This window comes from Perca flavescens, chromosome 4 (genome assembly GCF_004354835.1).
Source record: "Perca flavescens isolate YP-PL-M2 chromosome 4, PFLA_1.0, whole genome shotgun sequence".
In the NCBI taxonomy this organism is placed as follows: domain Eukaryota; kingdom Metazoa; phylum Chordata; class Actinopteri; order Perciformes; family Percidae; genus Perca; species Perca flavescens.
The window spans coordinates 26,743,522-26,764,614 of NC_041334.1; the positions used below are offsets into that span (position 1 = coordinate 26,743,522).

Consider the following 21,093-nt stretch of genomic DNA (forward strand, 5'->3'; position numbering starts at 1 on the left):
ACGTAAAGAGAGTTTTTTGTTTTGTTTTTTTTACCCTTTTTCGTTTCTATCTTCTTCATCTCTTCCTGCAGAGTTGGAGGAGTCTCAGAGGAAGTGTCCTCCCTGTTGGTACAAGTTTGCCAACATCTTCCTCATCTGGGAGTGCTTTCCTTTGTGGCTGAAGATTAAGCACATTACCTACTTGATTGTCATGGATCCATTTGTTGACCTGGCTATCACCATCTGTATTGTCCTCAACACCCTCTTCATGGCCATGGAGCACTACCCCATGACTGAGGAATTTGAAGGGGTCCTTTCTGTTGGCAACCTGGTGAGAAACTGCAGTTCTTCTTTTGTCCTTTTTTGTACCACTGCCATTTGTCTTTGTAACAGTTTAGGCTTGCATGAACCTCATTATCTCTCTCAGGAGTTACAGAAGCATTGCAGGTTCAGTTTGCCACCTACATAACCTCAAACCAATACATCAATGCATCACTTGAGAATACACACACAATAGTGTTTATAGGACCCCACTCAGGTCACTCTCCTGCTTCCGTTGCATCATGCTTACCTCAACTTTACCAAACACACACACACACACACACACACACACACAAAATATAGCAGTCACCTATCGGTCCAGGACTCATTTGGCAGAGTACATATGAACCAAATTTACGGCAGGAATTTTGATTTGTTTGTGCTCTGCCCTTGCTGTCAGACATCTCCATAGCACAGCTGTCTGAAGGCAGCAGTATTGGCATGGTGTCAGTACTAAGACAGGAAATGAGGTCATAGGGATTAGAATGCTGTCAGGAGTGAAACAGGAACTGAAGTCAGAGAAATCAGCATGATGGTTGGTGCAGTATGAATCATTGGGTGTTCTCTGCAGCACAGAATGGGCACATGATTAGCTGTTGGGTGGATGATATGGGACAGGCTAAAATACTACAGCTCCTTGCAAGTTTTGCTGAAACACGGTGCTACAGCTCTATGACTTTGCCCTGTCAGAAGAGTCCTTACTCAAAGCAAATCCCAATCCATTTTTAATCGGCACTACATCAAATCAAATGTAACGTAATCAAGTTAGTTTTTTGTTCGGCACTTAATTTTCTCTTAAGTCTTCTAGAATGAGGAAAGGATTTGAAATGTTTGTTTTTTTACGTTTGCCATTAATACCATTATGGCATTATTGTTTCTTACATTTTAAAGTCAGATTTTACAATGTCACATTCTAATGAAACAAAACTGCAATCATCTGTAACTGCTATAGTTTCTTTCTGGAAAGTGTATCTCCCAGTGTATTTTCAATGGTAACGTCATGCTGCATCAATACGGTAGGTGTAGCTCAAATGTCCAACAAATAAAGCGGTCATAAATCCCACTGAAATCCCATTGGTTTAAATTTAAGATTCATTTCTCACTGTGTACACCCTTATTATCCCGTTTCACCATGAAATATATCACAACATTTCATGGAACCTACTTATATTTGATTTTGTGGGGAAATTATAAATTCAATCCCAAATTTATAGCGCAACTGTGATGTTCATCCTGTCATTAACTTTATGCGGTATTTTGTGTGGATCCACAGGTTTTCACAGGCATCTTTGCTGGGGAGATGTTTGCCAAGCTGATTGCCATGGATCCCTACTACTACTTCCAGGAAGGCTGGAACTGCTTTGATGGCTTCATTGTGACTTTGAGTTTAGTTGAGCTGGGACTGGCTGATGTGGAAGGTCTGTCAGTGCTCAGGTCATTCCGATTGGTAAGTGGAAGAGAGTACAGACAGGGATGTCAGCATTTGTTTATCTCTTCTGGTTGTACAGGCTGAAAGGATTAAATGTACACATATTAATCTTTTAACTGTCATCTTTTAACTGTCACACAAACACTTTGCATAGTGCTGATTTCTCTTTATTATTATCATCATCATCAAACTTTTTCTCTTTAAAAGGTACAATATGTAACATTTCTGCTTTAAAATGTCTAAAAACGACCATACCTATGTTATATATTTTTATGAGTTGTGTTCTTACACTATCCCAAATGTTTCCACCAAATATCAAACCCAGAGAAATCTGTTATTTTATTTTCAGACACGGCACGTTTCCTTTAGTCGCCCGTCAGTGGCGTCATATAACCTTTCACCCTCCATTTACTCTAACTTCCGTCAGAACACTGGCACCAAGATGATACGTTCAGGAGTAATTGTAAATCATACAATGTCACAGAAAAAAAAATACTTGTAACCGTAATACTGTTTTTTTTTTTTGCCATACAGCATAATTTTGTGATTAATTACATCCCACTTTTTATCACAGTAATACAACAGAGACCTTATCTATTTTGTAAGTTCAATATCGATACCAGCTTAACGTTACTGCAATGTGCTAACGTTAAACCGAAAGTGGATACAAAGAGAAAAATTCAACAGCTTCACTGTCATTGAGCATAGCTCTTCCAAAATCACTCCACACATCTATGGCCTCTCTCTGAACATACTACACCCTCTAAGTTTTGAAAATCTGACTCAGCATATTTATAATGAATTTTTATTGTGAAATATGTCAATACCGTCAATGCTATTGAGTCTAGCTCTTGCAAAATCACTCCACACATCTATGGCCTCCCTCTGAACACACTACACCCGCTAAGTTTTGAAAATCTGACTCAGCCTATTTATAATGTATTTTTATTTCGAAAAATGTCAATACCGTCAATGCCATTGAGTCTAGCTCTTCCAAAATCACTCCACACATCTATAGCCTCCCTCTGAACATACTACACCCGCTAAGTTTTGAAAATCTGACTCAGCCTATTTATAATATATTTTTATTAGGGAAAAATTCAATACCGTCAATGTTATTGAGTCTAGCTCTTCCAAAATCACTCCACACATCTATGGCCTCCCTCGGAACATACTACACCTGCCACCTTTTGAGAATCTGGCTTAGCCTATTGTTTATGAATTTTTATATGGGATAACATCCAATAGCTTCACCGTTAGTGAGGCTTGTGCTTCCAAATTTACTCCACACATCTGGGGACTCCCAAACAAAATACTACACCTTCTGATGTTGGAAAAGTGGGCTCAGCCTATTTTATATTATTTTTTATATGGGATAACATCCAATAGCGTCACCGTTAGTGAGCCTATAGCTTCCAAATTTACTCCACACATCTGGGGCCTCCTTACCAACATACTACACCTTCTTATGTTGGAAAAGTAGGCTCAGCCTATTTTTTATGAATTTTTATATGGGATAACATCCAATAGCGTCACCGTTAGTGAGCCTAGTGCTTCCAAATTTACTCCACACATCTGGGGGCTCCCTACCAACATACTACACCTTCTTATGTTGGTATAGCAGGCTCTGTCTATTTTTAAAGATTTTTTATTGGTGATAACATCCAATAGCTTCACTGTTATTCAGCCTATAGCTTCCAAATTTACTCCACACATCTGGGGCCTCCTTACCAACATACTACACCTTCTTATGTTGGAAAAGTAGGCTCAGCCTATTTTTTATGAATTTTTATATGGGATAACATCCAATAGCGTCACCGTTAGTGAGCCTAGTGCTTCCAAATTTACTCCACACATCTGGGGCTCCCTACCAACATACTACACCTTCTTATGTTGGTATAGCAGGCTCTGTCTATTTTTAAAGATTTTTTATTGGTGATAACATCCAATAGCTTCACTGTTATTCAGCCTAGTGCTTCCACATTCACTCCACACATCTGGGGCATCCTTACCAACATACTACACCATCTTATGTTGGTATAGCTGGCTCTGTCTATTTTTAATTAATTTGTATTGGGGATAACATCCAATAGCTTCACTGTTATTCAGCCTAGTGCTTCAACATTCACTCCACACATCTGGGGGCTCCCTACCAACATACTACACCTTCTTATGTTGGTATAACTGGCTCTGTCTATTTTTAAATAACTTTTATTGTAGAAAAATGCAATAGCTTCACTGTTATTGCGCCTAGTGCTTCCAAATTTACTCCACACATCTGGGGGCTCCTTACCAACATACTACACCTTCTTATGTTGGGAAAGCTGGCTCACTCTATTTTTTATTTCTTTTTGTGGAGAAAAATGCAATAGCTTCACTGTTATTGAGGCTAGTGCTTCCAAATTTAGTCCATACATCTAGGGTCTCCCTATCAACATATTACACCTGCTAATTTTTGGAAAATCTGGCTCAGCCTATTTATAATATATTTTAATTGGGGAAAAATGTAATGGCTTCACTGTTATTGATCCTAGTGCTTCCAAATTTACTCCACACATCTAGGGTCTCCCTATCAACATACTACACCTGCTGTGCCTATTTTTTAAAAGTAAGTGCTGTAGTACAATCAGCAGGGGGCTTTGTATTGGTGGAGTGATTTGGGAAGCACTAGAATCAAAAAGAGTGAAGCTATTGAATGATTTTTCACAATAAAAATACATAAAAAATAGGCTGAGCCAGCTTCTCAAAAAGCGGCGGGTGTAGTATGTTCAGAGGGGGGCCCTAGATGTGTGGAGTAGATCTGGAAGCACTAGACTCAATAACATTGATGGTATTGATTTCTTTCACAATAGAAATTCATAAAAAATAGGCTGAGCCTGATTCTCAAAAAGTGGCAGGTGTAGTATGTTCAGAGGGAGACACTATATGGTTGGAGTGATTTTGGAAGACCTAGACTCAATAACATTGATGGTATTGAATTTTTTCACAACACAAATACATAAAAAATAGCCTGGGCCAGCTATTCAAAAATTAGCAGGTGTAGTATGTTGATAGGGAGACCCTAGATGTGTGGACTAAATTTGGAAGCACTAGGCCCTAAGTATGTGGAGTGATTTTGGAAGAGTTAGACTCAATAGCATTGACGGTATTGAATTTCTTCCAATACAAATTCATTAAAAATAGTTTAAGCCATATTTTCAAATATTACTCAGTGTAGTATGTTTAGAGGGAGGCTATAGATGTGTGGAGTGATTTTGGAAGAGCTAGACTCAATAGCATTGACGGCATTGCAATTTCTCCAAATAAAAATACATTATAAATAGGCTGAGTCAGATTTTCAAAACTAAGCGGGTGTAGTATGTTCAGAGGGAGGCCATAGATGTGTGGAGTGATTTTGGAAGAGCTAGACTCAATAGCATTGACGGGATTGAGATTTTTCACAATAAAAATTCATAAAACATAGGCTGAGCCAGATTCTCAAAAAGTGGCGGGTGTAGTATGTTCAGAGGGAGACACTACATGGGTGGATTGATTTTGGAAGAGCTAGACTCAATAACATTGACGGTATTGAATTTTTCCCCAATAAAAATATATTATAAATAGGCTGATCCAGATTTTCAAAACTTAGCGGGTGTAGTAAGTTCAGAGGGAGGCCATAGATGTGTGGAGTGATTTTGGAAGAGCAAGGCTCAATAACATTGACGGTATTGAATTTAGGCAGAGCCTGCTTTCCCAACATAAGAAGGTGTATTATGTTGGTAGGGAGGCCCCAGATGTGTGGAGTAAATTTGGAAGCACTAGGCTCAATAATAGTGAAGCTATTGGATATTATCCCCAATAAAAAGTCTTTAAAAATATCCAGAGCCAGCTTTCCCAACATAAGAAGGTGTAGTATGTTGGTAAGAATCCCCCAGATGTGTGGAGTAAATTTGGAAGCACTAGGCTCAGTAACAGTGAAGCTATTGGATGTTATCCCCAAAAAGAATTATTTAAAAATAGACAGAGCCAGCTATACCAACATAAGATGGTGTAGTATGTTGGTAAAGACCACCCAGATGTGTGGAGTAAATTTGGAAGCACTAGGCTCAATAATAGTGAAGCTATTGGATATTATCCCCAATAAAAAGTCTTTAAAAATATCCAGAGCCAGCTTTCCCAACATAAGAAGGTGTAGTATGTTGGTAAGAATCCCCCAGATGTGTGGAGTAAATTTGGAAGCACTAGGCTCAGTAACAGTGAAGCTATTGGATGTTATCCCCAAAAAGAATTATTTAAAAATAGACAGAGCCAGCTATACCAACATAAGATGGTGTAGTATGTTGGTAAGGACCACCCAGATGTGTGGAGTAAATTTGGAAGCACTAGGCTCAATAATAGTGAAGCTATTGGATATTATCCCCAATAAAAAGTCTTTAAAAATATCCAGAGCCAGCTTTCCCAACATAAGAAGGTGTAGTATGTTGGTAAGAATCCCCCAGATGTGTGGAGTAAATTTGGAAGCACTAGGCTCAGTAACAGTGAAGCTATTGGATGTTATCCCCAAAAAGAATTATTTAAAAATAGACAGAGCCAGCTATACCAACATAAGATGGTGTAGTATGTTGGTAAGGACCCCCCAGATGTGTGGAGTAAATTTGGAAGCACTAGGCTCAATAACAGTGAAGCTATTGGATGTTATCACCAATACAAATTCTTTAAAAATAGGCAAAGCCTGCTATACCAACATAAGAAGGTGTAGTATGTTGGTAGGGAGCCCCCAGATGTGTGGAGTAAATTTGGAAGCACTAGGCTCAGTAACAGTGAAGCTATTGGATGTTATCCCCAATAAAAAGTATTTAAAAATATCCAGAGCCAGCTTTCCCAACATAAGAAGGTGTAGTATGTTGGTAAGAAGCCCCCAGATGTGTGGAGTAAATTTGGAAGCACTAGGCTCAGTAACAGTGAAGCTATTGGATGTTATCCCCAAAAAGAATTATTTAAAAATAGACTGAGCCTGCTTTCCCAACATAAGAAGGTGTAGTAGGTTGGTAAGGAGGCCCCAGATGTGTGGAGTAAATTTGGAAGCACTAGGCTCAGTAACAGTGAAGCTATTGGATGTTATCCCCAATAAAAAATATTTAAAAATAATCTGAGCCTGCTTTCCCAACATAAGAAGGTGTAGTATGCTGGTAAGGAGCCCCCAGATGTGTGGAGTGATTTTGGAAGCACTAGGCTCAATAACAGTGGAGCTATTGGATGTTATCCCCAATAAAAAAATATTTAAAAATAGACTGAGCCTGCTTTCCCAACATAAGAAGGTGTAGTATGTTGGTAAGGAGGCCCCAGATGTGTGGAGTACATTTGGAAGCACTAGGCACACTAACAGTTAAGCTATTGCATTTTTCTACAATAAAAAATATAAAAAAATAGACTGAGCCTGCTTTACCAACATAAGAAGGTGTAGTATTTTGTTTGGGAGCCCCCAGATGTGTGGAGTAAATTTGGAAGCACTAGGCTCAGTAACAGTGAAGCTATTGGATGTTATCCCCAATAAAAATTATTTAAAAATAGACTGAGCCTGCTTACCCAACGTAAGAAGGTGTAGTATGTTGGTAGGGAGGCCTTAGATATGTGGAGTGATTTTGGGATTTATCTAAAATTTATTGAACCGCAAACCCGCGAATCTGCCAATTTCTGTCTAACTTTACCGAAGTGCTGTCAGCTATCAGACAGCTACTTTCATTACAGCAACCCCCGGCCAGAACTTATCTCCAGTGCCTGGTGCTTACGACGCTAACGGCAGTTTAATTAAACGTCGGGAAACAGACTAGCTATATCAGACCCAGGACCGAGTCACAACAGCGGCTATCCATAGCGGTAGCTAGCTACATGTCCGTAGCGCTACCGGTGTATGTGCCGAAAATCTCCTCCCTGCCGATTCCCCCTTCGCGTTTAGCTGTCTTTACGGTTAGCTAAATTAACCCGACAAAAGGTGGGTTAAGCACCAAAACGAAAAGTTAAGATTACTGAAAAGTGAAGGGGAGATAATTCCAGGCAGCTGGGAGATGTTCGGCTGCTGCACAACAGGCAACGAACGTCCTGGCTCGCTGTCGCGGAGATTTCCCCGACAATCCCCACCCACACCGTCTCTCAGCCTCGTTTAATAGTAGTAGTAGCTAGCTAGCGTTACAACAAACCCCGTCCGCCCCGGTGTTGAAACCATCCAAAAGGCGACATTGATATGTGAAATATTTTGTGTTTTAGCTGCTGGCTACTATTAGCTTACTGGTCAGCTACAAATAAAAATCTAATCAAGAAAAACGTAATTATGTTATGCTATTTTATTACAATAACATGAATAAACGATACTAAACGTAACGTGAATGAACTTGAATGGGTAACCTCGTCCGTGAACTGATGCATTCTAACCGGCAGCGAAGGTGTTTAACAATAAAAAAAAACATAATTCCACGCAACTTCCCAACAAAAGTCCAGTTTCACCGTCCATTGTTTTGGTTGAGAGACCCCTAGCGGCAGAAAGTTACATATTGTACGTTTAAAGCTCCAAATAAAGGCTTACTTAAGTCTCGAAAGAGCTTTAATAACTAGTAAACCATCATTATTTTGTGTAAAACTGTTCAGTCAGTGACATTTTAAAATCAAATAAAAAACATGAGTCAGTTCAAATCCAACCACTTTTAGATCATTGTCCTAATATGAATAACTGTGGAATAATCCTGTGTCCTGTTTCTCTTGTAGTTAAGAGTGTTCAAACTAGCAAAATCGTGGCCTACCCTCAACATGCTGATCAAGATCATTGGTAACTCAGTGGGGGCTCTGGGTAATCTGACCCTGGTGCTGGCCATCATCGTCTTCATCTTTGCCGTGGTGGGCATGCAGCTGTTTGGCAAAAACTACAAGGACTGTGTGTGTAAGATCGCCCCGAGCTGTGAACTGCCTCGCTGGCACATGCATGACTTCTTCCACTCCTTCCTGATTGTGTTCAGAGTGTTGTGTGGGGAGTGGATTGAAACCATGTGGGACTGCATGGAGGTGGCAGGACAGACCATGTGCCTCACCGTCTTCATGATGGTCATGGTCATCGGAAACCTGGTGGTAAGAAAAAACAAAGATAACATAGTGTAGATGCTATTGCATGATAGTAGCCCCGTTGTAGTTTTCCAGTTGTGAACCATCCATTTACTGTGAGGGCATGGGTTCCAGCTTTTATGGTGTTTGTTTCTGAGGTGCTGAACCTGTTCCTGGCCTTGCTGCTGAGCTCATTCAGTGCAGACAACCTCGCCGCCACAGATGACGATGGTGAACCCAACAACCTCCAGCTTGCAGTTGCCCGCATTAAGATAGGGATTGCCTGGTTCAAGGTTAACATGCGGATCGTAGTAGCCACAGTGCTGAAAAAGGTACCATATAATCAAACATCTATATGCATGACAAATTTTTCGTTGTTGAATAACTTGAACTATACCTTTTATATAAATGTTTATTTTAGTCAGAGTTCTACGATGGCATTCTTGTTTTCCACTAACATTTTTTGTTTGTTCTATTTTCTCACTCTGCAAGCAGCCTATAGAGGATGAACAGAAGCCTCTGGATGAAATGTATGAGAAGAAGCTCAACTGCATTGCAAACCACACAGTGGACATCAACCGTGAACTGGACTATGCTAAAAATGGCAATGGCACCACCAGCGGGATTGGGAGCAGTGTGGGAAAGTATATGATTGACGAGGACTACATGTCTTTCATCCACAACCCCAACCTCACTGTCTGTGTTCCCATCGCTGTTGGCGAGTCAGACTTCGAAAACCTTAACACGGAAGACTTTAGCAGTGAATCGGATGTGGAGAACAGTAAAGATGTGAGTAGGAAGGACTGGTAAGAGTATGAGAAGGAGAGATGTTAGAGGGATGGCAGTGGTAATGCCCTTTACTGTAAGAGTTTAATGATAGTTTGGTTAAATTATTGCTTGATGGAGGGAAATTGTGTGGTAGTTTTACTTTGGACACTGATCTGGGCCAATTCAGAGATATACCATAGCTGTAATATTCCTTGAGTTTAATACATTTTGTGTCAATTTTAGTAATTTACGTAGCTTCTAAATTTGGATTTTAACACGGTCTAAACAAATGCTACAATACAGTTATGTTTACCTAAAGGTGACTTAATCATGATGTAACATAAGGTTTCAAGGGGATGTAATAAGTCGGAGTGCATGCGTGTGTGAATGTGTTTTTTTTGGGTTTGTGCCCATGTGGCATCTTTTGATCCATTAAGCAGAACTGGTCTGAGCTGCCACACTGAAGACATTTAGTTCACTTGACATTTTAGAACATCCATTTAGACATGAGAGCTGTAACACTGAGCCTGAGTGCTGACCTGGCAGACCTGCAGGCAGTCCAGACGAGACAACAGACAGAAAAACATACTGTGTACTGTATAATATGAATGTGGGAGAAGGGTAAGCCAGACCCAAAGCTTGTAGAGAAGTCTGACGCGTGGGTCACCTTGACCTGGTTTGTAGTAGGAAGAAAGATGATAATGCGGCAGCATCACTACTGTACCTGCACCAGGTTCATATTCCACAGGGCTCCCTCAACCAACCACACAACAATCTTGTGTGGGAGGGAGTAGACACAGACTGAGCTGCTAACAGCCAATCAGAAAAGCATGGATCCATCTGGCTGTTTGGTAAACTAGAGAGAAGTATAAAAGAGAGGGAGCAGAAGAGAGTGTGAATGTGGTCCTTTGCTGACGATTTAAGATTATAAAGTGCAGTATCAGCTTCTAGTGAATTGAATTGGCTGAGTGTGATTGTGCACAAGTGTGTGTATACTTAATTGCAATTTAGCTGCTGTTATGCTGGTGTTTCACTAGTTTGCCCTGCCTCACCTTGACTTATTGTTGAGATATGACATGATTTATTGGTACAGGTGAACTTTATCAAGCCATGGTTTTAATGCCTGAAAATAAGAGTTTTCACATTGCTCTTTACTATACCTAACATACATCTGAAATTCATATTCCGAGCAATTCTTATTCTACCATATTAGTAAAACAGTTATAGGCATCCAAAAATATACTACTTATAAATTGTATATACTGATTGTATTTTTCATCACAACAGATTTCTTTTTGGTGTATTAAACTGACTCGTTTGTTTGACTGTGCTTGTACAAGCATTTGTTTAATTATTTCATCACAAATGAATGAATCCTTTCATCACTGAAGAATCTGTATTCATGCATGTATAACAATGACCATCGTTGCCAGCGCAATCAATTGCGGGTCCAGTTTAATTACTTCCTTGTGAATCTGTTAAGAACTGCAAAATAGGCAGTGGCAGAAGGAGACCTAGCTACACTACATGGCTACAACATGTATACTTCTTGCAATAAATCATGTCATGCATATAAACCCAAAGGGGCTTTATCGTAATGGCTGTTCTGGCACTGTGCCGTGTCCATATGCTTTCAGCATCTCACTGCTGAGCCTGTAATGTTCAGAGAGAAAGTCAGAGGTTGAACTGATCTCTTTGGTCCTCTGTTTGTCCTAGCTGGATGACACCAGTTCATCTGAGGGCAGCACAATAGACATCAAGCCTGATGTGGAGGACGTTGCAGTGGTGGAGGTAGTGGAGGAGTATGTTGACCCAGAAGCCTGCTGGACAGATGGTAGGTGATATTTATTATCTGACTTTGTTGTAAATTACACCAATGACCAGACAGGAATTTTTATGATTAACATTGTACATACTATATTAATGGCATATGATATATTTTGCATTGTGTCCTTGGTAGTATTATGCATCTGTCGTTTCTGTGTATATCAGCAGTTGTGTTTTTTTTTGTCATACAGAGTGTGTGGCCAAATACAAGTGCTGTGATGTTCCCATCACTCACGGCTGGGGAAAGCACTGGTGGTTCCTGAGGAAGACCTGCTACCTGATTGTAGAACACAACTGGTTTGAAACCCTCATCATCTTCATGATCCTGCTCAGCAGTGGAGCCCTGGTAAGAGCACACATGCACACAGACGTGCATGCACACACACACACACACACACACACACACACACACACACACACACACACACACACACACACAGAGTATGGGTGTTCCCACTTTTTTACTCAGTGCTTTACAACATTATGATACATGTAGGAAATAACGTGAACAAAGAAGATACATTCACAAAATAAATGAAACAAGAATGTGGCATTCCTTTAAAGAAAGTGAATCCATGAAGATGTACACAAGCAAGATCATCTGCTGCTTTTCTTCTGCAACTGCTCTTGATATAATTGTTGCTAATGGACAGCAAAGTGCTGTAATGCACCAACCGTTCAACCGGCAGAATCCAGCTTAGGTTTGCACATTTCTTATGTGCTTTTCTTATGTGCAAAAGAATGAATACAGGCAATCGAGAATGGAAGAGCTGTGGAAATGATGAGTCTATTTTTTATTTTTTTTTAAGATAATTTTTTTGGGGCTTTTTCCGCCTTTAATGGACAGGACAGGTGAGAAAGGGGAGAGAGAGAGGGGGAAGACATTCAGGAAATCATCACAGGTCAGAGTCGAACCCTAGACCTCTGCGTCGAGGCATAAACCTCTAAATATATGTGCGCCTTCTCTACCCACTGAGCCAACCCGGCCACTGATGAGTCTAATTTGACTTGGCGGAAAACTTCCTTTATCAACTACTTTTCTGTGACTATACAAAATATAACACGGGAAGATGTTTTAGAACAATGAAAATCCAGGTCTGCCATTCTTCAGTGAAATTCAGAAACACCCTTTAGAGCCAAAAGTATTGGTTGATTAGGATTTCTTGCCATTTTTTAAATCAGTTTTGTAGAAATCAAATATTAAACAAAATGCCGTAAGGTGAGGCTTACCTTGCAGTTTACTCATTTTTAACAACAACATGTGTAATGTATCAATGGTTAATGTTGAAAGAGATCAGTTAAGCCATTGTCCATGTCATGATTCTCTGCTGCTCTTTAGGCCTTTGAGGATGTGTACATTGAGCAGAGGAAGACAATCCGCATCATTCTGGAGTATGCTGATCGGGTTTTCACCTATATCTTCATCCTGGAGATGTTGCTGAAATGGGTGGCCTACGGCTTTGTCAAGTACTTCACTAATGCCTGGTGTTGGTTAGACTTCTTCATTGTGGATGTAAGTACATTTGCATACCATTTTGTTGTATATTTAACTAATGTGCAACAATGCAATTTATACAAGTCCTTTGGTTCAACTCCTCATGGTGATATATAATGATTGCAACATCAAAGGAAGACATGGATTTGAGAGATTGACTCACTGGTCAATGTAACCGTTAAGGCTGACCATACATGACCATTTTTAGGAGTTAGAATTAGTGGTAGAAAGGTTAAAGATGTTTTAATGTAGGTCAAAACAGATTCTTTTTTTCTTTCTTTTTTTAAATAGACCACCATTTCAAAAGGCCTCTTTGTTTTTGTAAAAAAAAAAAGCAAATGAGCAAATGGATCTCAAAAACATGTTCCTTGAACTTAACCCTGGAGTTCTAAGCAGTTCTGATAACCTAATGTGTACTTTTCTGAGTAAGTTTTGAGTCAATATTAGGTTAGTGTATCTTACGTAACAAAGGATTATTGGGTCACAGCTTGAGAGACACATTTTATTTTCCTATGTGATATCCGGTCTTTGCTGCAGTGCTTTGTAGGCCACATTTGCAGGCAGCAAAATGCTGCAACTTTAAATGTTACTGTTAAAAATGGTGGCCATTGGTATGGAGTCAGTATGGTGTATATATTTCAGTGTTCACAGAAATGTAGACAGTAAAAGTGGACAGAAAATGTGATGTTTATGTGTAATTACTGGTAAGTTGATAAGAGTGCAATGTTTTTCTCCCAGCACTCTGTATCAGTGTCATAGCCTTTTTGGGCACCATGACAGCAGCACAACAGCAGTCCCGACACAGTTAATATCTATAAACCCTGGTTTCAGAGCTATTGTATAGCTCTGGACTGCTCCGTCATTCAGTGGTTTCCCACCTGACAGTTACTATTGAGCACACATGGTTTACCCTTTTTTTTTTTTTTTTTTTTGATTTTTTGTGGCATTTTAGGCCTTTATTTGTGACAGGACAGCTTAGGGGAGAGAGAGAGAGAGGAGGAATTACATGTAGTAAAGTGCCGCAGGTTGGAACCGAACCCGCAGCCACTGCGTCGAGGACTGAGGCTCTGCAAATGGGTGCATGCTCTGCCACCTGAGCTACCCAGGCGCCCTGGTTTCTCCTTTTCTGTTAGTTGTGTATTATTAGTTTCTCACTTGAATTTCTTCCTGTGTCTGTATTTGAAAAAGGAAAATATACATTACATGGTATGCTTAAAGGCCACATGAATTGAGGCCCCTTCTTCCTTAAAATACAGCCAGAATGAACATGGCATGCTTGGCAAATTGCAGGAAATTGCATGTGTGAAGCACAACAGGATAACAGAAAGTGAGCGATAGGCAGGCAATATGGCAGACTAAGTTCTTAAAAATGACCTGGCTGATTTGTGTCATTTGTGAAACTAAACTGTAACAACTACAGTAGCAAGCAGTCACTGAACTACATTTGGATTGACAGCATGATTGATCTTTCCACAACTAGCTGATTGTCGGAGGTGCTAGTGGTGCCTGCTAGCTTTGCAATGTTCTGCCTGGCTCTACCCTTAATGTGATGTATTTCCTGTTGAAACAGGAAGTTAAGGTGGGGCATAAAACAGCGTAAGATAATTGTTACCACAGGCCAAGGGGATATCAGTTAAGAAGAGAAATGCAGTTGATGAACACCTACCTACCAGTGCAAAATGAGGTCACTATGAAATATTCGGTGCTTTCCAGTTACAATTTTCCGGGAATTTCAAGGCATTGTTTTATGTTGTCTTTAAATGTTGTGTATTGCCAGAGACTGAAAAAGAATAGGACAATGTACACAATGATTTAAGTTCAGAGACCTATCTCGGAATTCTGAAAAAAAGTCAGAATTTGAAGTAAACAGTTTTGTCATAAATGATTGACTATTGATTATACAGCATAGTCATAGTTTTGTGTGTGTGTGCCATTTTGTAGTATTGTCTGAATTCCCAAAGGAAAATAATTGTGTGCTACTTGTGGACTCAAATTATATCATTTTCATATCTATATACGTATACAATTTCCAGATACAGTTTAAGCGATTAGTGAACAATTTTAGATACAGCCTCTGACTTTTTTCTTATAACTCATATTGTTTCCTTTATTTGAGGATGTGTTCTATGTTCTGCTAAGTCATGTATCAGTTGGTAAGTCCTCCATTATCGCTACACCACCAATTTTTCACTGACCTTGACTGTGAGGCGCCAACCTGTCCGTGATTCAGTATTAACATCCTTTGTCACATGATAAGGATGCTCTAATGGATGTTGTGTTTCCTGTTGTCTTTGGGTCTGCCCCAATACCCACAGTTGCGGTATTTGGAAGTAGTCGACTCAAGTGCCTACTTGTGTGATGTGTTTCCTGTGACTCCCACTTTGGCACAGTGCCTGTTAAGACCACAGGCTTGTGTTTATCAGAGCTCACCAGGATACACTTGATTAATGAAGATATCCTTTACAGAAAAGAGACATACCGTGATATTATTTTGAATAGTTTATGCCTGATAACAGTTTTACATTTCTCAAAAATATATTTATGAAAGGATATGATAGCCTATTTAATATTACTTTTCAAATTTCAATTATTCAATATTATTTTTCTCAGACTCATTATGAACAATAGATTGTTCATTCTAAATGATAAGCGGTGATACACTTCTATGGAGTTTCTGCCATAATTGTGCAGTATTTGAGTAAATGAATAATAATGTCCAGCATGTCACAAACTTCTACTTCTTCATGTCTTCATGCTGATTATTGTCTGTCTTAAAACAATTTTATAGGCATATTACCGCCAACAACTGGACTGGTATTGCGCAGTAAACCATGATGAATTGTGGGGTACACTGGACCAAAGTGGAGCTAGGAGAAGAGTGTATCAAGTCTGGGTTTTTCAAACATAGGACATACTTGTCCATTACCTAGAGCTAAAAATGACATTGGGTCATTAAAAAGAAAAAGGGTTTATTTCCTGGAGAACATGCATGTGTTTTAGAAAATTAAAGGTCCAATATGTAATACTGACAGCTAGTGTTTAAAAAAAGTTACTGCAGTACAAATTCAAAATACTGGAGAGAGTTGTCTCGAAGTTCACGGAGGTTGCCAGGCTGAGCACGCAGCATCCAACAATGTTCCTAGACCCTAGTCTCACATAGCCAGACATTACTTCACAGCACAACGGAGTAGTTAACGTTAGATGCTGGCTATATTGACAGTCATAAAAGCCTGTGCTCACGCGGAGCTCTGTACCCAACTGACAGACGTTGAATTACGGCAACAATCGCTAAACACACTGCAAACTCACAGTCCTCTCTTCCAGATTTACAGCCCCCCTCTCGTGGCTTAAAATAACTCACCGTTGTCAGCTCCGGCTGCTGAACTACACTTTGTGAACAGCCATGGGCTGCTTGCCTGGTCATCCGGTAACGTTAGCAGCTAGCAGGGTTAGCATGGCGGCGTTAGCCAGGACTAGCTAGGACCAGTCGGGATCCCTTCACTGGCTATGTCTCAGTTGTTTTTGCGAGTAACCAACTCGGGTACTCTAGCTATATAATTCAATGTGAGTACACAAATGTTGAAATGACATAAAATGCCCGTCCCTAGTGGCTGTGATAAATTAGCCTGAAGCTAATGCTTACCTATTCAGGAGGAAATAAGCCAACTCTGCGTCCTTTTGGGCTCTAAGCTGTCTCCATCTTTCAAATACATCTCCAATATTTACCAGGGGTTTGTTACGTCTCTGGTCACGCAACTGTTGCATGCATGCCGTTTTTTTTTTGTTTTTTTTAGGTCGAGTAGAATCTATCTCCTATGTGATATCCAGGCTTTCGTTACATAACGTTACAGCTGTAGCGCGCTGGGTTTAGGTTTTTACAGGTACAGTATATCTGGCAACCTGGCCTGGCTATCAAACTGGGCAGTTGATAACAACACACAGGCCAAAACATAAACATAAATTTCATCACGGAATGTAAATTTCAAAAAGAAAAAATACTGACATTAGCATTGTTGTCAGAAAAGATAGTATTTCAGCTTAACATCCATCCATCCATCCATCTTCGTCCGCTTATCCGGTGTCGGGTCGCGGGGGGAGCAGCTCCAGCAGGGGACCCCAAACTTCCCTTTCCCGAGCAACATTAACCAGCTCCGACTGGGGGATCCCGAGGCGTTCCCAGGCCAGGTTGGAGATATAATCCCTCCACCTAGTCCTGGGTCTTCCCCGAGGCCTCCTCCCAGCTGGACGTGCCTGGAACACCTCCCTAGGGAGGCGCCCAGGGAGCATCCTTACCAGATGCCCGAACCACCTCAACTGGCTCCTTTCGACGCAAAGGAGCAGCGGATCTACTCCGAGCTCCTCACGGATGACTGAGCTTCTCACCCTATCTCTAAGGGAGACGCCAGCCACCCTCCTGAGGAAACCCATTTCAGCCGCTTGTACCCAGGATCTCGTTCTTTCGGTCATGACCCAGCCTTCATGACCATAGGTGAGGGTAGGAACGAAAACTGACCGGTAGATCGAGAGCTTTGCCTTCTGGCTAAGCTCTCTTTTCGTCACAACGGTGCGATAGATTGAATGCAATACCGCACCCGCTGCGCCGATTCTCCGACCAATCTCCCGCTCCATTGTCCCTCACTCGCGAACACAACCCCAAGGTACTTGAACTCCTTCACTTGGGGTAAGGACTCATTCCCTACCTGGAGAAGGCATTCCATCGGTTTCCTGCTGAGAACCATGGCCTCAGATTTAGAGGTGCTGATCCTCATCCCAACCGCTTCACACTCGGTTGCGAACCGATCCAGTGAGTGCTGAAGGTCGCAGGCCGATGATGCCATCAGGACCACATCATCTGCAAAGAGCAGCGATGAGATCCCCAGCCCACCAAACTGCAACCCCTCCCCACCCGACTACGCCTCGATATCCTGTCCATAAATACTACAAACAGGATTGGTGACAAAGCGCAGCCCTGGCGGAGGCCAACCCTCACCTGAAACGAGTCCGACTTACTACGAGAACCCGGACACAGCTCTCGCTTTGGTTGTACAGAGATTGGATGGCCCTGAGAAGAGACCCCCCACCCCATACTCCCGCAGCACCTCCCACAGTATCTCCCGGGGGACCCGGTCATACGCCTTCTCCAAATCCACAAAACACATGTAGACCGGTTGGGCATACTCCCATGCTCCCTCAGGATCCTTGCGCGAGTGAAGAGCTGGTCCGTTGTTCCACGACCAGGACGGAATCCGCATTGTTCCTCCTCAACCCGAGGTTCGACTATCGGCCGAACCCTCCTTTCCAGCACCTTGGAGTAGACTTTACCAGGGAGGCTGAGAAGTGTGATACCCCTATAATTGGCACACACCCTCTGGTCCCCCTTTTTAAAAGGGGAACCACCACCCCAGTCTGCCACTCCTTTGGCACCGTCCCAGACTTCCACGCAATGTTGAAAAGGCGTGTCAACCAGGACAGCCCCTCCACACCCAGAGCCTTGAGCATTTCTGGACGGATCTCATCAATCCCGGGGCTTTGCCACTGTGTAGTTGTTTGACTACATCAGTGACTTCCGCCTGGGAAATCGGCGACAATCCCCCATTATCCTCCAGCTCTGCCTCTAACATAGAGGGCGTATTAGTCGGATTCAGGAGTTCCTCAAAGTGCTCCTTCCACCGCCCTATTACCTCCTCAGTTGAGGTCAACAGTGTCCCATCCTTACTGTACACAGCTTGGATGGTTCCCCCCCCCCCTCCTGAGGTGGTGAACAGTTTTCCAGAAGCACTTTGGTGCCGACCGAAAGTCCTTCTCCATGTCTTCTCCAAACTTCTCCCACACCCGCTGCTTTGCCTCTTTCACGGCAGAGGCTGCAGCCCTTCGGGCCCTTCGGTACCCTGCAACTGCCTCCTGGAGTCCTCCGGGATAACATATCCCGGAAAGACTCCTTCTTCAGTCGGACGGCTTCCCTGACCACCAGTGTCCACCACGGTGTTCGTGGGTTACCGCCCCTTGAGGCACCTAAGACCCTAAGACCACAGCTCCTCGCCGCAGCTTCAGCAATGGAAACTTTGAACATTGTCCACTCGGGTTCAATGCCCCCAGCCTCCACAGGGATGCACGAAAAGCTCCGCCCGGAGGTGTGAGTTGAAAGTCTGTTGGACAGGGGCCTCCTCCAGACGTTCCCAATTTACCCGCACTACACGTTTGGGCTTACCAGGTCTGTCCAGAGTCTTCCCCACCCTCTGACCCAACTCATCACCAGATGGTGATCGGTTGACAGCTCTGCCCCTCTCTTCACCCGAGTGTCCAAAACATACGGCCTCAGATCAGATGAAACGATTATGAAATCGATCATTGACCTTGGCCTAGGGTGCTCTGGTACCAGGTACACTTATGAGCATCCCTATGTTCGAACATGGTGTTCGTTATAGACAATCCATGACTAGCACAGAAGTCCAACAACAAACACCCACTCTGGTTTAGATCAGGGAGGCCGTTCCTCCCAATCACGCCTCTCAGGTGTCTCCATCATTGCCCACGTGTGCGTTGAAGTCCCCCAGCAGAACAATGGAGTCCCCCACTGGAGCCCCATGCAGGACTCCAGTCAAGGTCTCCAAGAAGGCCGAATACTCCGAACTCCTGTTTGGTGCATATGCACAAACAACAGTCAGAGTTTTCCCCCAACCCGCAGGCGTGGGAGGCGACCCTCTCGTCCACCGGGGTAAACTCCAACACAGCGGCGCTCAGCCGGGGGCTTGTGAGTATCCCCACACCCGCCCGGCGCCTCACACCCTGGGCAACTCCGGAGAAGAAAAGAGTCCAACCCCTATCCAGGAGTATGGTTCCAGAACCAAGACTGTGCGTAGAGGTAAGCCCCACCAGATCTAACCGGTAGCGCTCCACCTCCCGCACCAGTTCCGGCTCCTTCCCCCACAGAGAGGTGACGTTCCACGTCCCCAGAGCCAGCGTCTGCCGCCCGGGTCTGGTCCGTCGAGGCCCCTGACCTTCACTGCCACCCATGTGGCATCGCACCCGACCCCAACGGTTCCTCCCACAGGTGGTGGGCCCATGTTTCATGTTTCTTTAATATCTGATGAGGCATTGGTGTCATTTTTTGATTTTTAACAGTACATATATTACATATTGGACCTTTAAATGAAATCCAGCAGTTAGAATATGAGGTTGTGTGGTTGACTTTGTGGCCTAAAGGTGGCAGCACAACAAGAAACCTAATGACAGCTCCAAAATGGAGTGTGAATGTGCTCAGTAAATTTGACCATAACTGCCTGGTAGAGTTTTGTATTTTTTATGAACAAGTGACAACTATGGCTTGCTAGAAGCACTAGAGGAATGGCCAGGCTGTCTCAAAAACATCTGGATTCATCTTCAGGGGACCATGAATATTATGAATGAATATAAACTTTCATGGGAATCTGGCCATTAGTTTTCCAGATACCTTTCATGGCCAAGTGTACATTTTCACCTGATAGGGGTGCTAAACAAAAAGGTCAGGTGATCAACACAAATTGTTTGGATTTATTGTTCGGGACTGGATATTGATGGATACCAAATTTCAGCGCAGTCTATCCAATAGAAGATCTCGAGATATCCTGTTCTGGATCAAGGTTTTGGATGGACAGGGGGGCTAATCCTGATGCCTCAGACCCTTGCACTAGTAAAAATATATGTGGGTATTTGTCCCTGTTTCATCAGTTGTAGTTTATTAAGAAGATTGGATAATGAGCCAGATCCTAGAGAGTTACCATTTCTGTTCCATGCAATGTCCGGTAGGAGCTGAAGGTATCCACTGTTACTACAGCTCGACTGATAAGTTTATTGATTCTTGCTAGAAGATACATGTCTGTGCATATATGAATATTCAAGACTTGGACAAAACATAAGAAGACAAATATAATGCAATTCAATACAATAGCCCTCCAATACATACTACACATACATAATGTGTAGTAATGTTGAGATTGTGGTAATAGAGGTGTTGATCCAACTTTGTGGTGATTCCTTAGATTTTAGTCTATGGTTTTGTCATATTGGAATGCATTATATTGTATTGTGCTTCTGTTGATTTGTCCACCCACCCATTGTATATAAAATGTAATACTGGCCTATATATTTTCATCATAATGATTTATTCCCAAATAGCTGTATTGGCCCAAAAAAGTCAATTATTTTCTGGCTCCAATTGTCATCAAAA

At 42.1% G+C, this 21,093-nt stretch overlaps 1 protein-coding gene across 1 annotated transcript in view; it reads left to right on the forward strand.

Annotated features, from left to right (window-relative positions):
* Positions 1 to 21,093, forward strand: part of scn8ab (sodium channel, voltage gated, type VIII, alpha subunit b) — a 70,972-nt gene that overhangs the window by 41,232 nt on the left and 8,647 nt on the right. Inside the window, exons 14-21 of the mRNA XM_028576000.1 lie at positions 72 to 310; positions 1,574 to 1,747; positions 8,468 to 8,824; positions 8,956 to 9,129; positions 9,290 to 9,586; positions 11,282 to 11,399; positions 11,584 to 11,738; positions 12,732 to 12,905. Of these exons, the coding sequence (XP_028431801.1) occupies positions 72 to 310; positions 1,574 to 1,747; positions 8,468 to 8,824; positions 8,956 to 9,129; positions 9,290 to 9,586; positions 11,282 to 11,399; positions 11,584 to 11,738; positions 12,732 to 12,905 (1,688 nt within the window). The remainder of the gene's footprint in view (positions 1 to 71; positions 311 to 1,573; positions 1,748 to 8,467; positions 8,825 to 8,955; positions 9,130 to 9,289; positions 9,587 to 11,281; positions 11,400 to 11,583; positions 11,739 to 12,731; positions 12,906 to 21,093) is intronic.